Below are 24530 nucleotides of genomic sequence, written 5' to 3' on the forward strand. Positions count from 1 at the left end.
AGTTGTGAGTAAACTGACCAGCGTTTTTACACCAAGGTGAAATTGTTGCACAGAACTTGCAATGTAACATACAAGTTTTGTGACTGTAATAACTTAGAAAATAATTATACCTGTACAGATTATTAATTACTTAATGGTGAAATGAATTAATAGAATATATAGTAAAACAGATGTGTCTGTCATGTATCACTTAGTTAAATCTTTGCTACATATTTTTCAGCACGTGTAACAAAGGAGTAAGTATTAATGGTGGAACTTAGCACATACAAACATGCAAAAAATATCCAAATATTTGGTTCAACATTGAAAAGCATATCAACAGGTAGAGTGCAATAATGAACAAGATAGTATATTTAGAATCTTGGCAGAATAGCAGGAGTTGTCCAGTAGAAACTTTTTCTGTTTTTTTTTTTTTTTTTTTTTTTTTTTTTTTTTTTTTTTTTTTTTTTTTTTTTTTTCAAATTCAGCTCTGCTATCTGTCAGACATTTTATATCACTGGGTAAGTGATGGCAGTACTGTGCATCATTTTTTGTGCTAAAGACAATGGAGCAATGAATACCATTTTTTCTTCTGGTATTGTAATTATTTGTTCTTTATGAACCACGGTGGATTATTTCCAACAAACCATGAAGCAGTACTCAAAACACCTAACTACTTGAACAATTGTCTACAAGACGACTGGGGTGAGCCCTACATATTTACCTTACAGCATACTGTTGAACAACAAATATTTTCTTTCTTAAAGATGAATTATCCCAGGACATTATTCCATGAGAGATTTTTGAATGAAAATATGTAAAATATGTCAACTTAGTGGTTTGTGTCTCCCAAAGATTTGCAATGATTCTAAGTGCAAATGTAACTGGACTAAGATATTTCAGCAGTTCCAAAGAGTGTCTTCTCCAGTTTAAAATCTAATCAGTATGGACAACTGAAAATTTAGAAGTTTCCGCCCTAGTTTTTGTTACAAGAATAGAAATAATCAGTTGTCAACTGCACAATTATTATTTCCTCAGTGTGTGTTACATTTACCATTTGGGTTGTACCTCCAGATTTGTAGAACTGAATATGTTGTCTCTTTTTGAAACTGACACAATCCATTCACAGAAAACCACACATCAGTATGTAGTGACTCATATCCTGGTGAAATGTAGTGGCTTGCAGTATTGTGCATGTGAGTATTTACGTCGCAACTGTCAAACATTTTTTCCCCAGCCACCACACGTCATTTTATTTCTTTAGTAATGTGCTTATTCTTTTTTTTTTTTTCCTTCAGCGACGTATTCCAGGGGAGTTAATTGGTTACAGACTAAATACAATATAGATTCACTTTTGTATTGCAGGGAAGATTCCACATGTTATAAAACTTCTATGAGCTGCTACATCTTAAAGAGTTCCCATTTCTGTGCAATGTAATAAATTATGTTCCTTTCTTGTTCGAGACTTTATATTCATATGACAGTCAGGCTAGAGGTTGAAACAATAAATTTAAAGACTGGACAGTGAAAAGCAGCCAGCCTGATGAATTGGTGACCCCAACATGATCTAGCATGCCCTACAGCACAGGAAGAACTCAAGCTACTAGGCTAACCAAGCATTTTGCCACATCTGATATATCAGAAACAACAGTATCATCAGTATTCGGACCTGCCATGCATTTATCGGACTTCTGGTCACACAACCCCGTACTGTGATTTGTGCAAGTGGAGGCCCATTTTCTTTCTGCCGGAATCACAACAGATTCCATGAAGTATGCAATATTGGTGAATCATCTAGACTATCAATATGCAGGAGATAGAATTAATTCGTAAAGTCTCAGCATCGAACTAATTCGTAAAGTCTTAGCATCTCAACGAATAACATATCAGGTAAGTTTGAACTCAGAAGGATATCAATGACCAGAGGCCATCACAGTATCTATGACACTTGAGGGGCAAGATCTACACCAGCACCGTACCTGACAACTTGCTACGAGCATTAGGAGTAGCTACCTACCACCGCAAGTAATGGCGATTACGGCATCACAAATTGAGATTTACCTAGGTGCAGTGGACAACTTAGTTGACAAGGTAATGGATGTAATGACACAAGCCCCATTAAGTGCAGTGATAACACTGTGAGGCAGCATATCGACAACAATGGTAACACACATAGACTATGACAATCTTGTAGCCAAGAGTGATGCACTCACCAAACACATCAGTGAACTGTTGTTGTTGCTGTTGTTGTGGTCTTCAGTCCAGAGACTGGTTTGATGCAGCTCTCCAAGCTTCTCTATCCTGTGCAAACTGCTTCATCTCCGAGTAACTACTGCAACCTAAATCCTTCTGAATTTGTTTAGTGTATTCATCTCTTGGTCTCCCTCTACGAATTTCACCCTCCACCACTAAATTGGTGATCCCTTGATGCCGCAGAATGTGTCCTACTAACCAATCCCTTCTTCTAGTCAAGTTGTGCCACAAATTCCTCCTCTCATGAGTTCTATTCAGTACCTCCTCATTAGTCACACAATCTACCCATCTAATCTTCATTCCTCTGCAGCACCACATTTTGAAAGCTTCTATTCTCTTCTTGTCTAAACTATTAATCATCCATGTTTCACATCCAAACATCGCTACACTCCATACAAATACTTTTAGAAAAGACTTCTTGACACTTAAGTCTATACTCAATGTTAACAAATTTCTCTTCTTCAGAAACGCTTTTCTTGCCATTGCTAGTCAACATTTTATATCCTCTCTACTTCGACAATCATCAGTTACTTTGCTCCCCAAATAGCAGAACTCATCTACTACTTTAAGTGTGTCATTTCCTAAACTAATTCCCTCAGCATCACCTGATTTAATTAGACTACATTCCATTATCCTCGTTTTGCTTTTGTTGATGTAAATCTTATATCCTCCTTTCAAGGCACTGTCCATTTCGTTCAACTGCTCTTCCAGGTTCTTTGCTGTCTCTGACAGAATTACAATGTCATGTCCGCCGCTCGTGGTCTCGCGGTAGCGTTCTCGCTTCCCGAGCCCGGGGTCCTGGGTTCGATTCCCGGCGGGGTCAGGGATTTTCACCTGCCTCGAGATGACTGGGTGTTTGTGTTGTCCTCATCATTTCATCATCATCCAAGAAAGTGGCGAAATTGGACTGAGCAAAGGTTGGGAAATTATACGGGCGCTGATAACCACGCAGTTGAGCGCCCCACAAACCAAACATCATCATCATCATCATACAATGTCATTGACAAACCTCAAAGTTTATATTTCTTCGCCATGGATTTTAATTCCTACTCCAAATTTTTCTTTTGTTTCCTTTACTGCTTCGTTAATATACATATTGAATAACATTGGGAATAGGCTACAGCCCTGTCTCACTCCCTTCCCAACCACTGCTTCCCTTTCACGTCCCTCGATTCTTATAACTGCATTCTGGTTCTTGTACAAACTGTAAATAGCCTTTCGCTCCCTGTATTTTACCCCTGACACCTTCAGAATTTGAAAGAGAGTATTCCAGTCAACATTGTCAAAAGCTTTCTCTAAGTCTACAAATGCTAGAAAAGTAGGTTTGCCTTTCCTTAACCTATCTTCTAAGGTAAGTCATAGGGTCAGTATTGCCTCATGTGTTCCAACATTTCTACGGAATCCAAACTGATCTTCCCCAAGGTTGGCTTCTACCAGTTTTTCCATTCGTCTGTAAAGAATTCGTGTAAGTATTTTGCACCCGTGACTTATTAAACTGATAGTTCGGTAATTTTCACTCTTGTCAACACCTGCTTTCTTTGGGATTGGAATTATTATATTCTTCTTGAAGTCTGAGGGTATTTCACCTGTCTCATACAACTTGCTCATCAGATGGTAGAGTTTTGTCATAGCTGGCTCTCTCAAGGCTATCAGTAGTTCTAATGGAATATTGTCTACTCCCGGGGCCTTCTTTCAACTTAGGTCCATCAGTGCTCTGTCAAATTCTTCACGCAGTATCACATCTCCCATTTCATCTTCACTTACATCCTCTTCCATTTCCATAACATTTCCCAGGAGTACATCACCCTTGTACACACCTACTAAATACTCCTTCCACCTTTCTGCTTTCTCTTCTTTACTAAGAACTGGTTTTCCATCTGAGCTCTTGATATTCATACAAGTGGTTCTCTTTTTCTCCAAAGGTCTCTTTAAATTTCCTGTAGGCAGTATCTATCTTACCCCTAGTGATATATGCTTCTACATCCTTACATTTGTCCTCTAACCATCCCTGCTTAGCCATTTTGCACATCCTGTCGATCTCATTTTTGTGACGTTTGTATTCCTTCTTGCCTGCTTCATTTACTGCATTTTTATGTTTTCTCCTTTCATCAATTAAATTCAATATCTCTTCCATTACCCAAGGATTTCTACTAGCTCTCGTCTTTCTACCTATTTGATCCTCTGCTACCTTCACTATTTCATCTCTCAAAGCTACCAATTCTTCTTCTACCGTATTTCTTTCCACTGTTCCTGTCAATCGTTCCCTAATGCTCTCTCTGAAACTCTCTACACCTACTGGTTCTTTCAGTTTATCCAGGTCTCATCTTGTTAAATTCCCACCTCTTTGCAATTTCTTCAGTTTTACTCTAGAGTGCATAACCAATAGATTGTGGTCAGAGTCCACATCTGCCCCTGGAAATGTCTTACAATTTAAAATCTGGTTCCTAAATCTCTGTCTTACAATTATATAATCTATCTGAAACCTTCCAGTGTCTCCAGGCCTCTTCCATGTACACAGCCTTCTTTCGTGTTTCTTAAACCAAGTGTTAGCTATGATCAAGTTATGCTCTTTGCAAAATTCAACCAAGCGGCTTCCTCTTTCATTCCTTATCCCCATTCCACATTCATCTACTACTTTTCCTTCTCTTCCTTTTCCTACTATCAAATTCCAGTCTCCTATAACTATTAAATTTTCGTCTTCCTTCACTATCTGAGTAATTCTTTTATCTTGTCATACGTTTATTCAATCTCTTCATCATCTGTGGAGCTAGTTGGCATATAAACTTGTACTACTGTGGTAGGTGTGGGCTTCATGTCTATCTTGGCTACAATAATGGATTCACTATGCTGTTTGTAGTAGCTGACCCATGCTCCTATTTTTTTATTCATTATTAAACCTACTCCTGTATTACCCCTATTTGATTTTGTATTTATAACCCTGTTATCTTGGTGTAATTATAGCAGTGACAGCAACCGACATTGCGAGGGATCAAGAAACCGCTCTTCCACAACCTCGTCAATTTCTAGAACAGGTCAATACCCCATCTGTTGGTATCACTGCAGAATCAGGGATCATGCGTGCAGGTGTATCATGCCTTGCCAGCGGCAATCAGACATGAGTGTATCATTCAATATCTGAGCATAATCACAGCGGTTATTTATATGTGATTGGAAGTCAGGTCAGAAATATATGGTAAATACTAGATTAGACTTATTTACATTTCTCCAAACCCTATTACATGGCAGCCAACCATCAATCTTGTTCTGCCTTACTGCAGCAAACAACTCCTCTATACAGACATACAGTATGTAGTGAATTGAATTAGACCTGGGACTGCGTCATGTCTTTGCATGGGATTTCACAATCATAGATATGACTTAGCCTATCATGGCAGCCCATTTCTTAGCACACTATCACCTGCTTCCTAAGGTGGTGAATGCAAAACTCATTGACAATGTCGCAGGCCTGACAGCTTCGGATTCCATCGTAGTGAGGCAGTGTGTGTGGCCAAGATCATGCAAACGGCCAGTGGTGAGAATGAAGACCTACTGCAACGATTTCCAGCCTTGACGTGACCACTTGGAGCACCGAAAGAGGTACGTCACAACACAGTACACCTTATTAAAACTACTGATGAACTACCGTCTCATGTAGACCTAGATGTCTAGCTCCCAACCGCAGAGCGGCTGTGAAGGCAGATTTTAGCACAATGCTTAAGGAAGGAATTATTCATATATCCTGCAGCCCACAGTCATCTACCTAGCACCTTGTGCCAAAGACGGGAGGCACAATGTGTCCATGTGGGGAATACTGTGCACTCAACTTTCGATCAGTGCCAGACTGTTACCCAGTGCCTTTATTATGAGATTATAATTACACATTATGTGGTGCAACCATACTCTGTGTTCTTCATTGTGCAAATGCGTTTACTCTGATCCCAGTGGTGGACACAGATGTACTGAAGACAGCTACCCCCCCCCCCCCCTCCATTTGGGTTACTTGCAAGCCTCTTCATGAAATTTGGCCTATTGAATGCTGCACAATCATGGCAATGATTCATCAATTCTGTACTGCAAAATCTTCCTTTCTGTTTCAAGCATGTGAATGATATTCTTGCCTTTTCACCCACAGCAGAACAGCACTTAATCACAGTTTTCAAGCATTTAAATAATTATGGTGGAGTGCTGAACACTTCTAAGTGCGTATATGGCCAGTCACAAGTCAACTCTCTACAGCACCAGATTTCCTCTAAGGCCTCACTACCATTACCATGAAAATTGGAAGATATTTTACAAACTGCTCTACCGAATACTGCTACAGAAATGCGCCACTTTGTTAGCATGTTCAACTTTTACTGTTGACATCTGCCATGTTTGACCAAGCTACAAATACCGCTGACCGCAGTACACGCTAATCCGAAAAAGTCAAGGGTAACTCACTGATTCAGTGTACAGAAACCATGAGCTCTGCCTTCAGAGCAGCAGAATAAAGCACAGTGGCTGCAGTACTTCTCGTTCACCCTGAATCAGATGCAACCCTTGCACTAGATTGTTCACACAAGCCAAATAGCAATCGATGTGATGCTGCATGAGTTCCACGATGGCACATGGCAGTCACTAGTTTCTTAAACTTCACAAGCTGTCTCCTTCACAGCAAAAGTGGAATGTATATGATAGAGAACTTCTCACTATCTACAAAGCTATGAAGTACTTTCACCCGCAACTGGAAGCCAGAGAGTTTACTATTTGTACAGATCACAAACCACTCACTCACACACTCCAGCAACACAACAACAACTGCTCACCTTGCTAGCATAACCAGCAACACAACAACAACTCCTCACCTTGCTAGCATAACCAACTGGTATTTCTCATGCAGTTTTCATCTATGTAGATACTCTGCAAGCCACTGCATGGTGTATGGTGGAGAGTAACCTGTAACACTAATAGTCACTTCCTTTCCTTTTCCACTCCCAAATACAGCAAGAGAACGACTGTCTACACGCCTCCGCATGAGCCCTGATTTCTTGGATCTGATCTTTGTGGTCATTATGCGCAATGTATGTTGGCAGCAGTTGAATCATTTGGCAGTCAGGTTCAAATGCCACTTCTCTAAATTCTGTCACTAGAGTTCCTTGAAAAGAAAGTCGCCTTCTCTCCAGGGATTCCCATTTGAGTTCCCAAAGCATATCCATAATATGTATAAATTTAGAAGGAGAAATGGATGAGACACCCATGCAATGAATTTTACGTGAGTTGTTTTTTTTTATTTTTCTCTTTCACTGTTGTCTGTGTGTTTTCTACTACATTTAAGAAAGGATTATTAAATATACTCGTGACTGATCACCTACCCTCCTTCCATTTAATTCAACAGTGATGTTACCCAGTTCTGTGCTCCACTGTCCTGTCTCTCATTTCACTACATTCCGTACAGACCTAAGTCTATTGCAAGAATTACTGATTTCTGACACAATGTGTATGTTCCTTGATTTTTTTAATTACACTCCTGGAAATGGAAAAAAGATCACATTGACACCGGTGTGTCAGACCCACCATACTTGCTCCGGACACTGCGAGAGGGCTGTACAAGCAATGATCACACGCACGGCACAGCGGACACACCAGGAACCGCGGTGTTGGCCGTCGAATGGCGCTAGCTGCGCAGCATTTGTGCACCGCCGCCGTCAGTGTCAGCCAGTTTGCCGTGGCATACGGAGCGCCATCGCAGTCTTTAACACTGGTAGCATGCCGCGACAGCGAGGACGTGAACCGTATGTGCAGTTGATGGACTTTGAGCGAGGGCGTATAGTGGGCATGCGGGAGGCAGGGTGGACGTACCACCGAATTGCTCAACACGTGGGGCGTGAGGTCTCCACAGTACATCGATGTTGTCGCCAGTGGTCGGCGGAAGGTGCACGTGCCCGTCGACCTGGGACCGGACCGCAGCGACGCACGGATGCACGCCAAGACCATAGGATCCTACGCAGTGCCGTAGGGGACCGCACCGCCACTTCCCAGCAAATTAGGGACACTGTTGCTCCTGGGGTATCAGCGAGGACCATTCGCAACCGTCTCCATGAAGCTGGGCTACGGTCCCGCACACCGTTAGGCCGTCTTCCGCTCACGCCCCAACATCGTGCAGCCCGCCTCCAGTGGTGTCGCGACAGGCGTGAATGGAGGGACGAATGGAGACGTGTCGTCTTCAGCGATGAGAGTCGCTTCTGCCTTGGTGCCAATGATGGTCGTATGCGTGTTTGGCGCCATGCAGGTGAGCGCCACAATCAGGACTGCATACGACCGAGGCACACAGGGCCAACACCCGGCATCATGGTGTGGGGAGCGATCTCCTACACTGGCCGTACACCACTGGTGATCGTCGAGGGGACACTGAATAGTGCACGGTACATCCAAACCGTCATCGAACCCATCGTTCTACCATTCCTAGACCGGCAAGGGAACTTGCTGTTCCAACAGGACGATGCACGTCCGCATGTATCCCGTGCCACCCAACGTGCTCTAGAAGGTGTAACTCAACTACCCTGGCCAGCAAGATCTCCGGAGCTGTCCCCCATTGAGCATGTTTGGGACTGGATGAAGCGTCGTCTCACGCGGTCTGCACGTCCAGCACGAATGCTGGTCCAACTGAGGCGCCAGGTGGAAATGGCATGGCAAGCCGTTCCACAGGACTACATCCAGCATCTCTACGATCGTCTCCATGGGAGAATAGCAGCCTGCATTGCTGCGAAAGGTGGATATACACTGTACTAGTGCCGACGTTGTGCATGCTCTGTTGCCTGTGTCTATGTGCCTGTGTCTATGTGCCTGTGGTTCTGTCAGTGTGATCATGTGATGTATCTGACCCCAGGAATGTGTCAATAAAGTTTCCCCTTCCTGGGACAATGAATTCACGGTGCTCTTATTTCAATTTCCAGGAGTGTACTTTTCTTGACAATTTTAAGGAGCTTCTGTAGTGAGTAACTATTGCAAGGTATTTATTTGTTCTTGCCAACATATACTTTTCCTTTAACATGATACTTCAATCCTTCTAGCAATCCATGATTTAATGTCCTTTCTGATCAGCTTATTGAAAAGCTATTTTCAAAAAATGATACTAATTTATCAAGGAATAGGTTAAATTTTATGTCAGCATTTGGCGCATTATAAATTTCATCTTAGGTCATCTCTTGTAAACTATCCTAAAATTTGTTTTCCTGGAGCTGTTAATTATCTAACTTCTTACCGTTGAAGAGAATCTATACTGTAAGGCACTGTCTTATTTAACCTATGGTGTGGGATTCTGTATTTTGAAGAAAAATGTCTGTAGAGCATATTTTCTGCATGACACTACTTCAAAGTCTGTCTTCCAAAGTTGTAAAAGAACAAAGTAGGTTCACAAAAATAAACAATTAATAGCAGCTTCAGTCAGATGAAAAAAGCAAACTCAAGAAACCGGTAAAAGTTCTTTTTGGTTCATACTTGTATTTTACGTATTTCTTGTGAGCTACAAAGAGTGTGGTGGCCCAAACAACAGAGCTAAATAAGCATCAAAACTTTACTTTGCTTGTTACCCCTGAAAGAATGGTTTGCTGCTGTGGAAGAAGACATACATATAACTGACACTACAGTAAACATTATGACAAGCAATAATATTTTTAGTACAAAAGCATCTGAAATCCACAGCAAAAATTGATTTTTCTGAAATGTAAATATCGGGAAACTTAATTATTAGGAATCAATAACACAAGTTAACATATTTTGAGACTTGCAATAAAGACAACACTTTTTGTTTGTGTCAGTAGTTCAATTTACCAAAATATTTCAAGCAACTATTTCAAAGCAAAACATAGGAAAAATAAAAATAGCATTAATTTGTTAGGTATCCAGTTTTGATGGATACTATTTTAAAATTCCAGAAGGAAAGACTTTCCACATATTATAATTACAGATTTTTATTTTAATTTCCACTAACTAATTAACTAACTCACTCACCCACTCACTCACTCACTCACTCACCCACTCTACAACAGATAGTCACAAGCTCTATGCTGATAAATCGGTACTTAGACATTTCACAATTCACTCCCAGTTATCAATTATACAAATATTTAATTCTCAAACTCCTCCACTTCTTTTCTTGTGGCAGGCCTTAGCACACTTTCAAACTTTAGTATGAGAATAAAAATAAAAACATGACTAAATTAACCAACATACAGGAATAGAAAATGTGAGTTGTACAGCACCAGAACATTTGTGCTACCACAGTAGCTGCCCAAGTAGATGACAAATACCTGCAAATGTTTTACAGTAATTTCACTGTGTAGGCACTACAATTAATAGCCTTATATTGATCTCTCATCAAAAACACACAGTTTCTAAGTCATTTTCTTCACTGGGACACACTAGTGATAGTACAAAAACATTTTATTTTAAAGCTTAAATTTAAAAAAATACAAGAAAAGATATATCTGATGTAATACAAACCTGAACTATTGTATGGTATGCCTGTGTAGCATTTTGAAACTCCGCACTTGAGACCAGGTTCAAAGCACAGATCACCTACTGAATTTACAAGCAGTTCTGTGATATAAATAGGGGCTCCGCCAGTTTCTGGCGGTATGTATGTAACTCTTGGATCAGGTGGCACACTTGTAATTCCTGTCACCATCATTGTATGGCTGAAGAGAGATCTCACATGCAACTGCTGTACACACAGCTTGCCCTGAAGGAAAAAAAAATACATACATTTATATTGTTGTAAACAATGCATTGAGACACTTCTAACAGGATATGGATATCTTTTCAAAATGTACCTTTTTATTATTTATTTCTAGTTACAGATACTTTAACAACTGTTACTACGGCTTTCAGAGTGGAGTCAAGAAGACAACAATTAACAGACAATATCATTATTAGTGCCAATCAACACACTGTGTTATCTGAAAAGGGAACAACAGGGAGTAACCCACAACCTCAAAGTTAGTTTAGAGTCTAAAACTACAGTTCCGCTTTCCATTGCTAAAACAGGACATGCACTCAAACATCATGGTGTATGAGAAATCACAAGGAAGGAATAGAGAGAAAAGGAAAAGGTGGAACAGGAAGCCAGTAAACAAACGAATGAAAAAAGGGTAAAGGGAACAACTTTAAGAAAATAAAAGATTCAGAAACTGAAATACAGAGGACACGGTGGAATTAAATAATGAAGCTGAAAAAGGAATAAGTTAAGGTGATAAATTATGCACAAAGAGAATGAGAAAAAATACGTTATAAAGGAAGAACTATGATGGAGTTGGCCCAAGAATGCCCTAGCAGTGGAATGTCAGGTCAGTAGCTGGTTGTTATCATCATGTAGACACAACATTTCAGAGGTCCACCTGGCTGCTATCTTCAGGTGAGAACATTGTTTGCCAATTTCATAGGAAGTGATTCATACCACAGTCATGGCCTGATTATACACTGTGGATGACTTGAGACTGCATCCACCCAAAATCATCACTGCTGCCTCCCCCAACACAAGGATATTCCTTCTGCTCAGTCCTCAGGAAAACAGAACACCTCTTGCTCCACAGAGCAAATGAATTTACTGATGGAAAGGCTCCTCAATACGGGAGCAAAATTTAAGCCTTTCTCCAAAACTGATAATGTGGCGTCATTTAATTCTTTATACATGAGGTTAATCACAGTTCATCGATGAGTGCTGTTATCTGATGTCATGGGTCAAGAATAAAGATGTTGAAATTCTGGAGACTTTCTAGTGATAACAATCCTTTGTGCCCAGTGCCTAAGAGGAGCACAGCCCCATTTTGAACAAACTGACGGAATGGTTCTGGGAAGTTGACTGTCACTCCCACCATTAAAACTTTTCTGGAAGATTTTGGAGACAGGAGAAGGTTCATGTTTTTAAAACCTACCTATTTTTGGAGGTATCTCGAGAATAAGTTTATTGTATGGCCACACGGAATAGACACTGTGAACCATGTCCTAGATCATTTTAATTGCCTTCGTCACAGTATCAATTTCACAATGCACACTGAAAGGAATGGAAAGCTCCAATTTCTGCACATACTGGTCTATAGAAAGGACGACGAGATTCTGAAAGACAGTGTTTACAGGAAACCAGTCTGTATAGAGCGGTATCTATGTGCGAGTTGTCATCCACTGAACCAATGCACAGGAGTCCTGCAGACATTGGCAAAGAAGGCTTATGCCATCTCAGATGCAGAAAGCTTGACACAAGAGCTATGTCATCTTAAATTTGTGTTCAAACAAAATGGCAGCACAGACAAACATATCCATTGAGCCTTTGAGGTTGGACCTTCACTGGAACCAATAAAAGATGCATGTATGCATGTAGATTGATTTCTTTCCTGCCATACACCGGAGGCTTATCTTCAAAGATAGCAAGGATTTTAAAATGGTATAATATTAAAAATGTATTTCATACCATCCAAGATTAGAACATTCCTTAACTCAGTAAAAGATAATATAGGACTGAGGAAGTCCGCCATTTACAGAATAAAGTTGTCATTATGGAAAATGTATATTGGTCAAACAATTTGCACCATTCATGACAGATGTGTTGAGCACATATACAACAACCTGAGAAATCTGCGGTGGTGAAGCTTTGTCTAAGCAAGGCATACAAAATGATACATTATGATACACAGATAGATACCCTTGTGTCTACCTACTGTAACTGTCTCTTAAAAGAACCAATCGAAATTAGACTTGCAGACAAAATTGTAAATAGAGGCAAGGACTTCCTTTTGCGTAAAATGTGGACTCCCAGTTTTATCTGCCATTAAAAAAGAATGATCTTTAACTTGGCCAGTAGAACGTATTGACAGAGGTATTCGACAGTAATTCATTGTTTCTGTCAACTTTGACCACTGAACAATGCCTGCACTACTGGTCTTCCATGGAGTATAAAACAGCCACTGTTCACAAAAGAATTGATTTTGACAAGATTAGCTAATTGCTGAAGAAGGTGACCAGGCGGACCACTGGAATATTGTGTCTAGATGATTTTATTATCCGGCTGCAGACACAACAATAATACCATTAGTTAATAAGCTGGGAAAGACTATGTAGTCACATCAAGAAAACTGATGTTTTAAAACAAGAAATAACAGAATTTGGAGAAGACAGTAACATGACACTGGGAGAGACTGAACATGCAGGGGGTTGAAGGAATAACACTACGTAGAAAAGGTTTTGACTGTGATGCTCTACTGCAATGAGACAAACAGATGAAGTGGTAAAACAATATCCTGTCTTATGTTCTACAGGATTAATTTATTCAAGCTGACTAGTTTTCAACTTACAAGGAAGTTACAATGTTTGTCACAACAATGGAAAAAGATGTTTACTCCTCAAGACTGACAGTGTGTGGTAATGCAATCCAAAAGGTAAAAAGTTGAACAATAAAAATATATAAAGGGAGCAAACCAGGAAAAACAAACATTAAACTCAAAAAACAGAGTCTATATAACAGTTCACATTCAATAAACAAGCTCAATAAAATAAAATAAAATTAGTCAAAAAACAGAAAATCCAGGACAGAATAATGACAATATTATGTAAAGTATAGATTGCTACAAACCAATAGCGGAGATCCTGAGTCGGAGACAGGCACAACAAAAAGACTGCTAAACAAGTAAGCTTTCGGCCGAAAGCCTTCTTCTGAATCACACAACATACATACACATATTCACATGGATGCAACTAACACACACACGACCACTGTCTCTGACAGCTGATTCCAGTCAGAAACAGTGTGTGTGTGTGTGGGGGGGGGGGGGGGGGGGTTGCAAGAATGTGTGTTTATGTTGTCTAATACAGAAGCCTTTTGGCCGAAAGCTTACTTGTTTAGCAGTCTTTCCGTTGTGCCTGTCTGCGACTCAACATATCCACTATATAGTGAGATAGTGAGTAGCAATCTATCTTTTTCATAATATTGCAAACCAAGTATAAGAAAGAATTAACAATTGTGACAACAGAAATAGTAATAGGCAATCAATAAAATAACAAGAAATGAGTAAACACAGGAAAATGGAAGAATAGGAATTACTTGTCCAGTTTGTGATATGTTTTACACTGGTCAATCAGGCAGTGACATAGCAACTATGCCTACTGACTACGAACACAGCTGGAGGTTGCAGAATTGTGACTCCACTTTTGCTGAACATGTACTGAGTGAGGGTCACAAATACCAGCCACACAGCTCCGTATCTTTCACTTAGCAAACAAAGGCCAAAAATTCAACCTCTTGGAAGCCCTGGAAACCCACGAACATCTAATCCATAGTCCTGATTTAGTCTTAATTGACTAAACATAGCTTAGCACTTCTCCTCTTCTAAAGTGCACATAATCCTCTCAGTTTTCCATTATTTTTCCTGTAGTTATTTATCAGCTACCTGTTGATGGTTGGAGACACAACATCATTGTTGCAATCTACTGAAACCAGTTCATTGATGTTGGTAACTGATGGAATTGTGTATCCGATTGGAGTTAACCACCTCAGTGTTACTTAAGGCATGGTGATGGTGTACGGAATCACCAAAACTGGTAGCCTCATATATGGAAGCACGGCTGTAGGTGGTCCATTTTATTACATAAGTGAATGGCTGAAGTCCCTCAAACCTTCAATCAGTAGGATGGATATACAAAATCTTGATAGTTTTGTTAAGGTCTGATGGTGATCTTGTAAGGCAAAAACCGGTTAACTTGAATAAATTTATCCTGCCGAACATAAGCAATAAAGTGCTTTTCATTTATTATTATTTTGTTCTACGAAGAAGAAATGGAAGAATCATAATATCCAGGCTCATGATGATAATTAGCTCAACCATCAAAATATTATGCACAAAAATGGAACAAACACCACAAGAGGATTGGGATGTGGAGTGGGGGGAGTCCTCTCCAAGTAATCATTCAGCCTGTATCAGTTCTTAAGTTTTTGTCATATCAATGAAGAGAGCTAATCAATTGACACGACATCTGGATGCTTTTGTAGATAGCTATACATTCTGCAATAATAAAGTTCTGTACAACAAGCAGATTTGCAGAAGAGGGTTTTGTGTGTGTGGCAAAGAGAAAGGGGGAGGGGGGCATACGTGCACTCACTTGAACAGCTATTAGCACTGTTGCTAATTAGATTTAAGTGTCAAAAGTCAAAACTCTCGAAAATTATTCTGTTAAAATTCCTACCCACCCCTTACCCATCTGTATTCACATTCAATCACACCAGATAAAAAGAATATAAATGTTTTGCCATTATCTGGTTAAAATTTGCCATTAAGTTGTCAATAGATTTACACAGTATAAGTCAAAGCAAGAATCAAAACTGATTACTGTCTCATCACTTTCATCTGGGTGAACATGCCACCATGATAACGCTTTAATGTCTCTTACCTAATAATGTAGGGAAAAAATTCCAAACTTGACAAAATCTTACAATTCACATTACATTAATCTCTTCATCTGTTTAAAAAATGCTGGCACACCAGCAGGGAAATTAATCTAAAACTAAAGAACAGCCAAGTACATATATCTGGTTATTACCCGCCAAGCTATTCTGATACTCATTTAAAATTTCATCATCATCATCATCGTCATCATCATGATGAAGTTTTACCATTTGTCCCATGGATTTTGCTGCACAACTTAGTTCAGCCAACCATTTAGAGCATGTTCATTCCTTTCTTGGTTTCAGTATACTTAGTAACCAATATCTTCATTCTTGACAAATGAAATTCCCACTACAACTAGATTACATGCATTGCTGGTGGTGGCATTAAGATTTAAAACATATAAAACTAAATATTATGAGTACTTACACACTAATAAATAATATCTCTTACTGACACCTGGTCCACTTTTAATATCTAACCTGGTCCACTCTCTAATATTTACACTCATACAGAAGCACGACAAACATCCTATAGTTCTTGCATAAAACAATTTGTTAAAATATTAGCGAATACCACGAGGGGCTAATACCCAAAATAATGAGCTAGTCACCCTATAAATACAGTATATTAAAATCTTCTACCTAAAAACTTAGATAGTATGTCATATGTTAACACAAAATGCTAAATCCTGTATAACATTTGTCTTGTTATCACCTAAAATAAGAGGTAGATTGGTCAACAATATGGATGCTGTTCTCCTGTCAAAAATACAAAACATATTCTATTAAAATTTGATGGCAAGATATTTTTATAATATAAGCACAACATACTGGTGGATCCTTTTGCACTGGTGGACTCTTTTGCCAAAGAATGAATTCATATGTCATAGTATGATTCCTCACCCAATGTTCATTAAAATTCTTCATTTCACTTCAGTGGCTGGTTGGAGGAATAGCATGGTCAAATCACTGACTTCACTGAATGCAGCTTGTTCCTCTAATTGATGCATGTTCTTGTACGGCAACAGTAAGGTGACTAAGTAATGTCTCCTATACAGGCATAGATGGCCAATTCATCTGCAGTTTGATTTCTCTTAATTCCCAGTGCCTTTGTATCCAGCATAATTAGCCTTCTTCCCCTGCCCTTTAAGCAAAGAAATGAGCTCTTTGCTGTCTCAAATTTTTTATCTATACATGCAATTGATAGCCTGAAGGACACACATAGAAGTTAAGGAATCTAAGATTTCCTTCCTCCAAAAGAAGTAGGATAAGTCTCCAATTGGCTGGGCTTTGTAGAGAGAGAGAGAGAGAGAGAGAGAGAGAGAGAGAGAGCAAAGAAGCAAGGATAATTTCTCTCACCTGGTGTTTAAGGTTCTGTGAAATGCAGTACTGGATCTGATCATTGCCAGGTGAAGTCTTCCTGGTCTCGGACGAGGCAGAATCCATAAGCCAAATGGAAAAGAGCAATTTTAAAACTCTTATTTTTGACCAGAATTTTCCAATGACTTTCTCAGTTTTGATTTTCTATAGCACTGATTGAATCAAAATAGTCTGTCATTGTCTGAGCAAAGTCTATAGGTGTAGTTGAGAGGCACTCCCCCTCTGGTAACTTTGTACAGTAAGTTTGAGTGAGTTGAAAATTACTGTCAGAGACAGTATCACTATCCACAGCTCCAAACAATTGTTACACAAAGTAACATTACATGGAATGTTCACTGTAAACTTTTTGAGTAGCTGCTGTGAGAGGGACAGGAATAAAGTAATCCACATCACTGACATATGGCTACTCTACTTTTGCACTGTCATGGGTGAGGTCATCTCTCCTGCAGCTACTGTATCACCTGAGCACAGGACTTCCAGTTTATCTACAATGTCTCTTGTAGACAGAAACATTAGAATCTTTTGTGTTCTAGCTGTTGAAACTCCTCCACAGCTGTCCTGATACCACTTGAATTTCAGAGTAATATTTGTGCCATTTATCAGCAAAGTTCTGTCATTCTCTTTCCCTTCTACAAGAAAATGACTCCATGTCAGGTGACAGAGAGTTGAAAGGACTTGATGCTACACTTTAAAAGACCTCAACTGAATTACAAAATCCTCACCTGGCATAGCAATGGCTTTTGGCCTGTTGTTTCGACTCCTCCTCCTTAATATTTCATTATTGCTTCAATGCTGTTCTCCCCTTGTTATTTAATAGGGAGGATTTAACCCAGATGCTTTTTTCTTTGGTTGTCTCCTTTCCATACACATTAGTACTTCAGAATTCTGAAACTTGGCTGGGGTCATTCCAAAAATAATGGCTTTTCTTTTGTGTTGATTTTCAGTGTGCAAGTCAGATTAGTTTAGTGTAGTACTAATGTTTTAATCTTCCTCTTATGGCCTGTTGATTTCATTGTCCTGAACAAATAGCAGCTGCAGGAGAGCTTTCCAGATTGGCGTCCAATATCGAGATGCATTGTGAGCTGTACATGAAAATAAACCGATGGGGGAAAAAAAATCACAACACCAAAAAATAATTAATGTAGAGTAATTAAATTTCAGGAATATATTTGTCTAGGTAAAATAATTAAGTAATCAACATTGCAAGATGACAGGTTAATGTAAGCAAGAAATATGCCAATGCAAATGTGAAATGCTGGTACATTAATAACCGGTGTAACTGCCAGAATGTTGACTGCAAACATACAAACATGCATGCATTGTGTTGTACTGGTGCCATACGTCAGTTTGTGGGGTAGAGTTTCACACCTGTTGACTTGCCCAGTCAATACAGGGACATATAATGCTGTTTGTAGACGACACTGAAGTTGTCATTTGATGATGTCCCATATATGCTCATCAAGCAGGCCAAGGCAACAACAGTGGTATATGCATGAGTGTTATCCTGTTGGACAACACTCCCTGGAATGCTGTTCATGAATGGAAGCATAACAGGTGAAATCACAAGACTGATAAACAAATTTGTAGTCAGGGTATGTGGGATAACCACAAGAGTGCTCCTGCTGTCATATGAAACCACACCCCATACAACAACTCCAGGTGTAGGTCCATTGTGTCTAGCATGTAGACAGGTTGGTTGCAGGTCCTCAACTTGCCTAGTTCTACCCAATTCATAGTCATCACTGGTACTGAGGCAGAACCAACATTCCTCAGAATGACATGAGACCTCAACCCAGCCCTCCAATGAGCTCTTGATTGACACCAATGAAGTTGCAAATCGCCCTGAGCTGTCCCTGGAGTAACCAATTCGTAATAGTTAGTTGTGTCACTGTGGCGCCAACTGCTGCTCAAATTCTTGCTGCACATGCAGTATGATGCACCAGAGCCATACACTGAACATGACGGTCTTCCCTCTCGGGGATGCATAGTGGCCATCTGAAGCCCTGTCTCCTTGCATCTGTGCATTGTCATGACCACCGCTGCCAGCAATTGTGATAAGTGGCTACACTCCTGCCAAGTCTTTCTGCAAATCACATAAGGAACATCCAGCTTCTCATAGCATTATTACACGATAAAATTATTGAGGTGTTGATAATGGTGTCTTTGTTGCCCAACATCAACTCACCAGTCCAATCTCAAAGGAAACTAACACTCATACCATTACAGCACATATTTAAAGCAAACCTGATTTGCATCTTTGCAGTGGTGCTACTAGCACCATTCTTATGCAACTGGCATGAAATCTGAATACAGACCATCTTTCAGATGTAAAAACACACCTACCAACTTTCATTTATGTCCCAAAACTCCTTGGTGTTACGTTTTTTTTTTTGTGTGTGTGTGCGTGATTGTATTTAACCACCAGACTACTATTTGGGCATATGGCTCACCATCAGTTTCATATATTAAGTACTTCTATATCAAATTATGTGTGTGTCGAACATGAAATCTTTATCATGTTAAAATTGATTTGGATCTCCGTGGTACACTCGTTACTGAGTGTTCATGTTACAACTGATACACTTCTTGGTTGGCCTGGGCACTACTATCACCGGATGAAAAGAAGTTTTCATCGTAAAGGTTTCCTACTTGACACACACACACACACACACACACACACACACACACACACAAATCAGTTGATACACACGATATATGCCACTGATACATGTCCGAATACTAGTCTGGCCATATGGAACTCATTGCTAAGTTCGGGTGACGGTGCTACCACAGCTAGTTCGGGTTTTTATGGGTGGTATTTAAACTCTTGTTCACAGTTAGCAAATGTACATAATGAATGTTGGTGACTACGTGGAGAATTCACAGTATTAATCTGAAATATGGCTCTCTTTAAATGTGTTATTGCACTTTCTGTGTATGTTGTTGTTTCCAGGAAAAGAAATGGGAAACATATGCATGCCTTCGAGTATAATATGTGCTTAGTCAGTCAGATTTTTCTCCTCTACCAGGAAAACGAGGACTTCACTGATTCTAGTGGACGTGGAACTGAATACTTTACACAGAAGGCATAATCAGAGCAATTAGTTTCTTCAACTTGAGCTACCTTATAATTGTTGCCTTACCTTTAAATCCCAACATAGTGTGCCCAAATTTCTGGCATTTGAAGCACCTAATGGGGTTTCGAATGTACCATAAGCAAAAGCCCAGCTTTTAAGAAATTCACACATTTAAAGGATATTTCAGTAGGTGCTGGTGAATGTACCATATAAACAACAAACATGAAATGCAGTTTTAATGATCCCTACATTAGTGACTAGTTTAATTTAAAGGAATAAATATTAAATGTTTAGAAACAGGAACCTATTTTGGCACTAACATGTCCATGAATATCTTAAGTATCAGGCAGCTCATGGGAAAAAACAAACAGTAATTAAAAATCAATCCTTTCAGTAGGTAGATCCTAAATTGTTTGACCTCCACCTCTTGAATGGCTACATCAGTAGCTCCATCCATATTAAACATACCAATCACCAGCAATACCTCCATTTCAACACCTGCCCCCCCCCCCCCCCCATTACATATCAAAAAGTCACTTTCATACAGACGAGCCACCCACAGTTGTTACCTCTACAGTGATCAGCAGTCCTTCGCCTAACACATCAAGAGTCTCACTGAGACCATCACAGACTGAAATTACCCACCCAATCTTGTATAGAAATAGATGTCCCATGTCTTGTCTCTAGTCGCCTGCCATCTCCCATCATCTGGCCACAAAGCACCACTCCCCTCATGTCTCAGTACCACCCAAAACTGGAGCAAATGAATCACATTCTCCGACAGAGTTTTGATTACCTCTTGTCATGCCCTGAAATGAGGAATATGCTATCCATTACCCTTCCCGAAGCGCTATTCTGCCACTCACCGAACCTTATGCAATATCCTCGTTCATCCCTACCCCACTCCTCCCCCCCCCCCCCCCAACCCCTTGCCTCATGGCTCATATACCTGCAATTGACCTAGATGCAAGATCTGTCCCATACATCTTCGCACCACCATCACCACTACACTACTACCATCATTGCTACCACCACCTGTTCCAGTCTGGTTCCATGTATCTCCTACCCCAACAAAAGCAGAATTACCTGCGAAAGCAGTCAAATGATCTACAAACTAAACTGTAAACACTGTGCTGCTTTCTATGTGGCCATGACAACCAACAACCTGCCTGTCTGCCTGAATGGACACCAACAAACCATGGCCAAGAGTCAGCTGGACCACCCAGTTGCAGAACATGCTATCCAACACAATGTACTTCACTTTAATGACTACTTCACAGTCTGCACCATCTGGATTCTGTCTACCAACACCAGCTTTTCTGAACTGTGCAGGTGGGAACACTCTATGCAATATATCCTATGTTTCCTAAACATCCCTTGCCTCAAGCTTCACTGGTACCTGTCCTCCACTTATTTCCCTCCTTCCCACCTCCCACTCTTTCATTTCACCAATGCACCCATTAGTCCTTTTTCCCCTTCTCTATTTCTCTCTTTTTCCACTCCCCTTCCTTCCCCCTTCCCCTCCCCAAATCTCCCGACTGCACATAGCAGCTCCCTCTGGTCCCCAAGTCCCTGCACACTCCCACAAGCACTGTGTGTGTGTGTGTGTGTGTGTGTGTGTGTGTGTGTGTTTTCTACTTCAGAAAAAGAGCTTCTGGCCGAAACCTAAAATGTATAGCAGTTTTTTCATTGTGTCTGTCTCCTGTATACGGTGAGTAGCTCTCTATCCTTTTCGCAATATTTTTTTTATTCCATATGATTGTATGTAAGCTGTATGATTCAAATGTGAATAACAAGCTACACTATGTGGTCACAAGTATTCAGACATCCCCAATAACATAGGTTTTTCATATCAGGTGCATTGTGGTGGCACCTATTGCCAGGTACTCCATATCAGCGACCAATGGTCATTAGACATTGTGGGAGAGTAGAATGGAGTGCTTTGCGGAACTCACTGACTTTCAATGTGGTCAGCTGATTGGGTGTCACTTGTGTCGTACGTCTGTATGCGAGATTTCCATAATCCTAAACATCCCCAGGTCCACTGTTTCTGATGTGATAGTGAACTGGAAATGTGAAGGGATATGTACAGCGCAAAAGCATACAGACCGACCTCATCTGTTGACTGACAGACTGCCGACCGTTGAAGAGGGTCATATTGTGTAATAGACAGACATCTGTCCAGACCATCACACAGGAATTCCAAACTGCATCTGGATCCACTGCAAGTACTATGACAGATAGGCGGGAGGGTAGGAAACTCGGATTTCATGGTCGAGCGGATGCTCATAAGCCACACGTCATGCCGGTAAATGCCAAACAATGCCTCGCTTTGTGTAAGGATTGTAAACATGGTACACTATGTGGCGATCCGATGACAGGGTGTTTGTATGGCGAATGCCTGGTGAATGTCATCTGCCAGTGTGTGTAGGGCCAATGGTAAAATCTGGAGGCGGTGGTGTTATGGTGTGGTCATGTTTTTCATGTAGGGGGCTTGCACGCCTTGTTGTTTTGTATGGCACTCTCATAGCACAGGCTTGATGTTTTAAGCACCTTCTTGCTTCCCACTGCTGAAGAACAATTCAGGGATGGTGATTGCATCTTTCAACACCATTGAGCACCTGTTCATAATACATGGCCTGTGGCGGAGTAGTTACAAGACAATAACGGGGTGTATACATGGACGAGGAAAAAAAATTCCCGGATTTTTCCCGGAATTCCCGGTTAAAAGTACACTTCTTCCTGGGTGAAAATACACTTTTTCCGTGTTAAGTGAGAGTATACTTTTCCTTGGAACTGTAAAACTTATGAGTCTTTTGAATGGTTATGGTTTTATACACTGGCCTAGAATTTCCCGGCACTTTAGAAAACGAAACTTGGGGAACAAAACACATTTTGGGAAGATGTCTGATGTGCAGCAACATGTACACTGCATATTTTCGTATTACGAAAGAATAAATTCAAATTCCACCAAACACTGCATGTTACTTTCCAAGGATTTTTGTAAGCCAGTTGTAGCTCATGTCAAGTGATCTCACCAGCCGATGACAGCGAATATTCAGAGGATAGGACGCGTGATGTAGTTAGCCAACAGCAACATCACTGTTAAGTAATGCGAACACACACACAGGAAAAGTTAATGGTTTCAATTAATATACATAGTGTTGCTACACGAAAAGAAAAGCTTTCACATATAATTTTGTCCCTTTTTGCACGTGTTACACTTTAAGAAACATCACACAAATGTGCCAGTAAAATGTTTAAGAATGACATAAATGTCAGATCTCCTGGGCTCAAAATTATTCAAAATCATCCTACTCAAAGAGTTGATTTTTAAATGAGAGTCAAAAGCTCTGTGATTTAAGAAAGCTTTTACATATAATATTGGTCTCTAAGATTAATAGAGAGAGAAGCTAAGCTTTCACACATAATGTTGATCTATTTTGCATGTGTTACACATTAAGATACATCACAGTCTTCCTAAAGCCTTTTACACATTTTTTTTTTGTATATGGTGCATTTCCTTTGCAACTTAAGATTTTTTTTTTTTTTTTGCTGGAGTTTTATTCTACAGTAGTGAGATACGGTAATTTTCTTTGTTAGAGTATTGGTCCTTACCAGTCAAAGTTACAAAAATTTAACTGAAAACTAAAACAATGAAAAGCTCCCAGAATTCTAAAAAATTCCTGGGTTTTTCCAGCTTTCCTTCCGGATGAAAAAATTCCCGGGTTTTTCCCGGATCTCCTGGTTGTCCTGGGTCATATACACCCTGAATAACATCCCTGTAATGGACCGGCCTGCACAGAGTTCTGACGTGAATCCTATAGAACACCTTTGGGATACTTTGGAACGCCGACTTCATGCCAGGCCTCACCAACCGACACTGATACCTCTCCTCAGTGCAGCACTTCATGAAGAATGGATTGCCATTCCCCAAGAAACCTTCCAGCACCTGATTGAAAGGAAGGATGCCTGCAAGAGTGGAAGCTGTCATCAAGGCTAAGGGTGGGCCGACACGATGTTCAATTCCGGCATTACCGATGGAGGGCGCCACGAACTTGTAAGTCATTTTTAGACAGGTGTGTGGATACTTTTGATCACATAGTGTATATACACTGTGGAAGGTGAGGGTGGTGGTGGTGGTGGTGGCAGCAAGGGAGATTCACCTGCAAATTTCCTGTACTTGTGCAAGTATTTGATACTCTAAGAAGCTATTTATTCTCAGTTCAGTCAGTTCTCCCAGCATCAACTCCTGGCAGGATATTATGCTGCGAGGAAGGTGGAATAATGAAAGACTGTATTTAAAGACTTTTCCTTCAATTTGCTTGTATAACGTCCACCTTGCATGTTAGCTGAATAAAATAAATTTTGAATAATGTCTTCTTCATTTGGATACTTTCCTTAAATTATGATACCAACCGTGTAATTTA

The 24530-nt window shown here is 40.2% G+C and overlaps 1 protein-coding gene across 5 annotated transcripts in view; it reads right to left on the reverse strand.

The window, feature by feature from the left end:
• The window catches only part of LOC126095349 (transmembrane protein 131), a 345609-nt gene that overhangs the window by 112957 nt on the left and 208122 nt on the right, over nt 1-24530 (reverse strand). For all 5 annotated transcript variants that reach the window (XR_007521958.1, XM_049910154.1, XM_049910155.1 and 2 more), the window contains exon 15: nt 10714-10951. Coding sequence is in view for 4 of the 5 variants with exons in the window: in XM_049910154.1 (XP_049766111.1) it covers nt 10714-10951 (238 nt within the window). In the remaining variant the exon portion in view is untranslated. The remainder of the gene's footprint in view (nt 1-10713; nt 10952-24530) is intronic.

This window comes from Schistocerca cancellata, chromosome 8 (genome assembly GCF_023864275.1).
Source record: "Schistocerca cancellata isolate TAMUIC-IGC-003103 chromosome 8, iqSchCanc2.1, whole genome shotgun sequence".
Taxonomy (NCBI): Eukaryota; Metazoa; Arthropoda; class Insecta; order Orthoptera; family Acrididae; genus Schistocerca; species Schistocerca cancellata.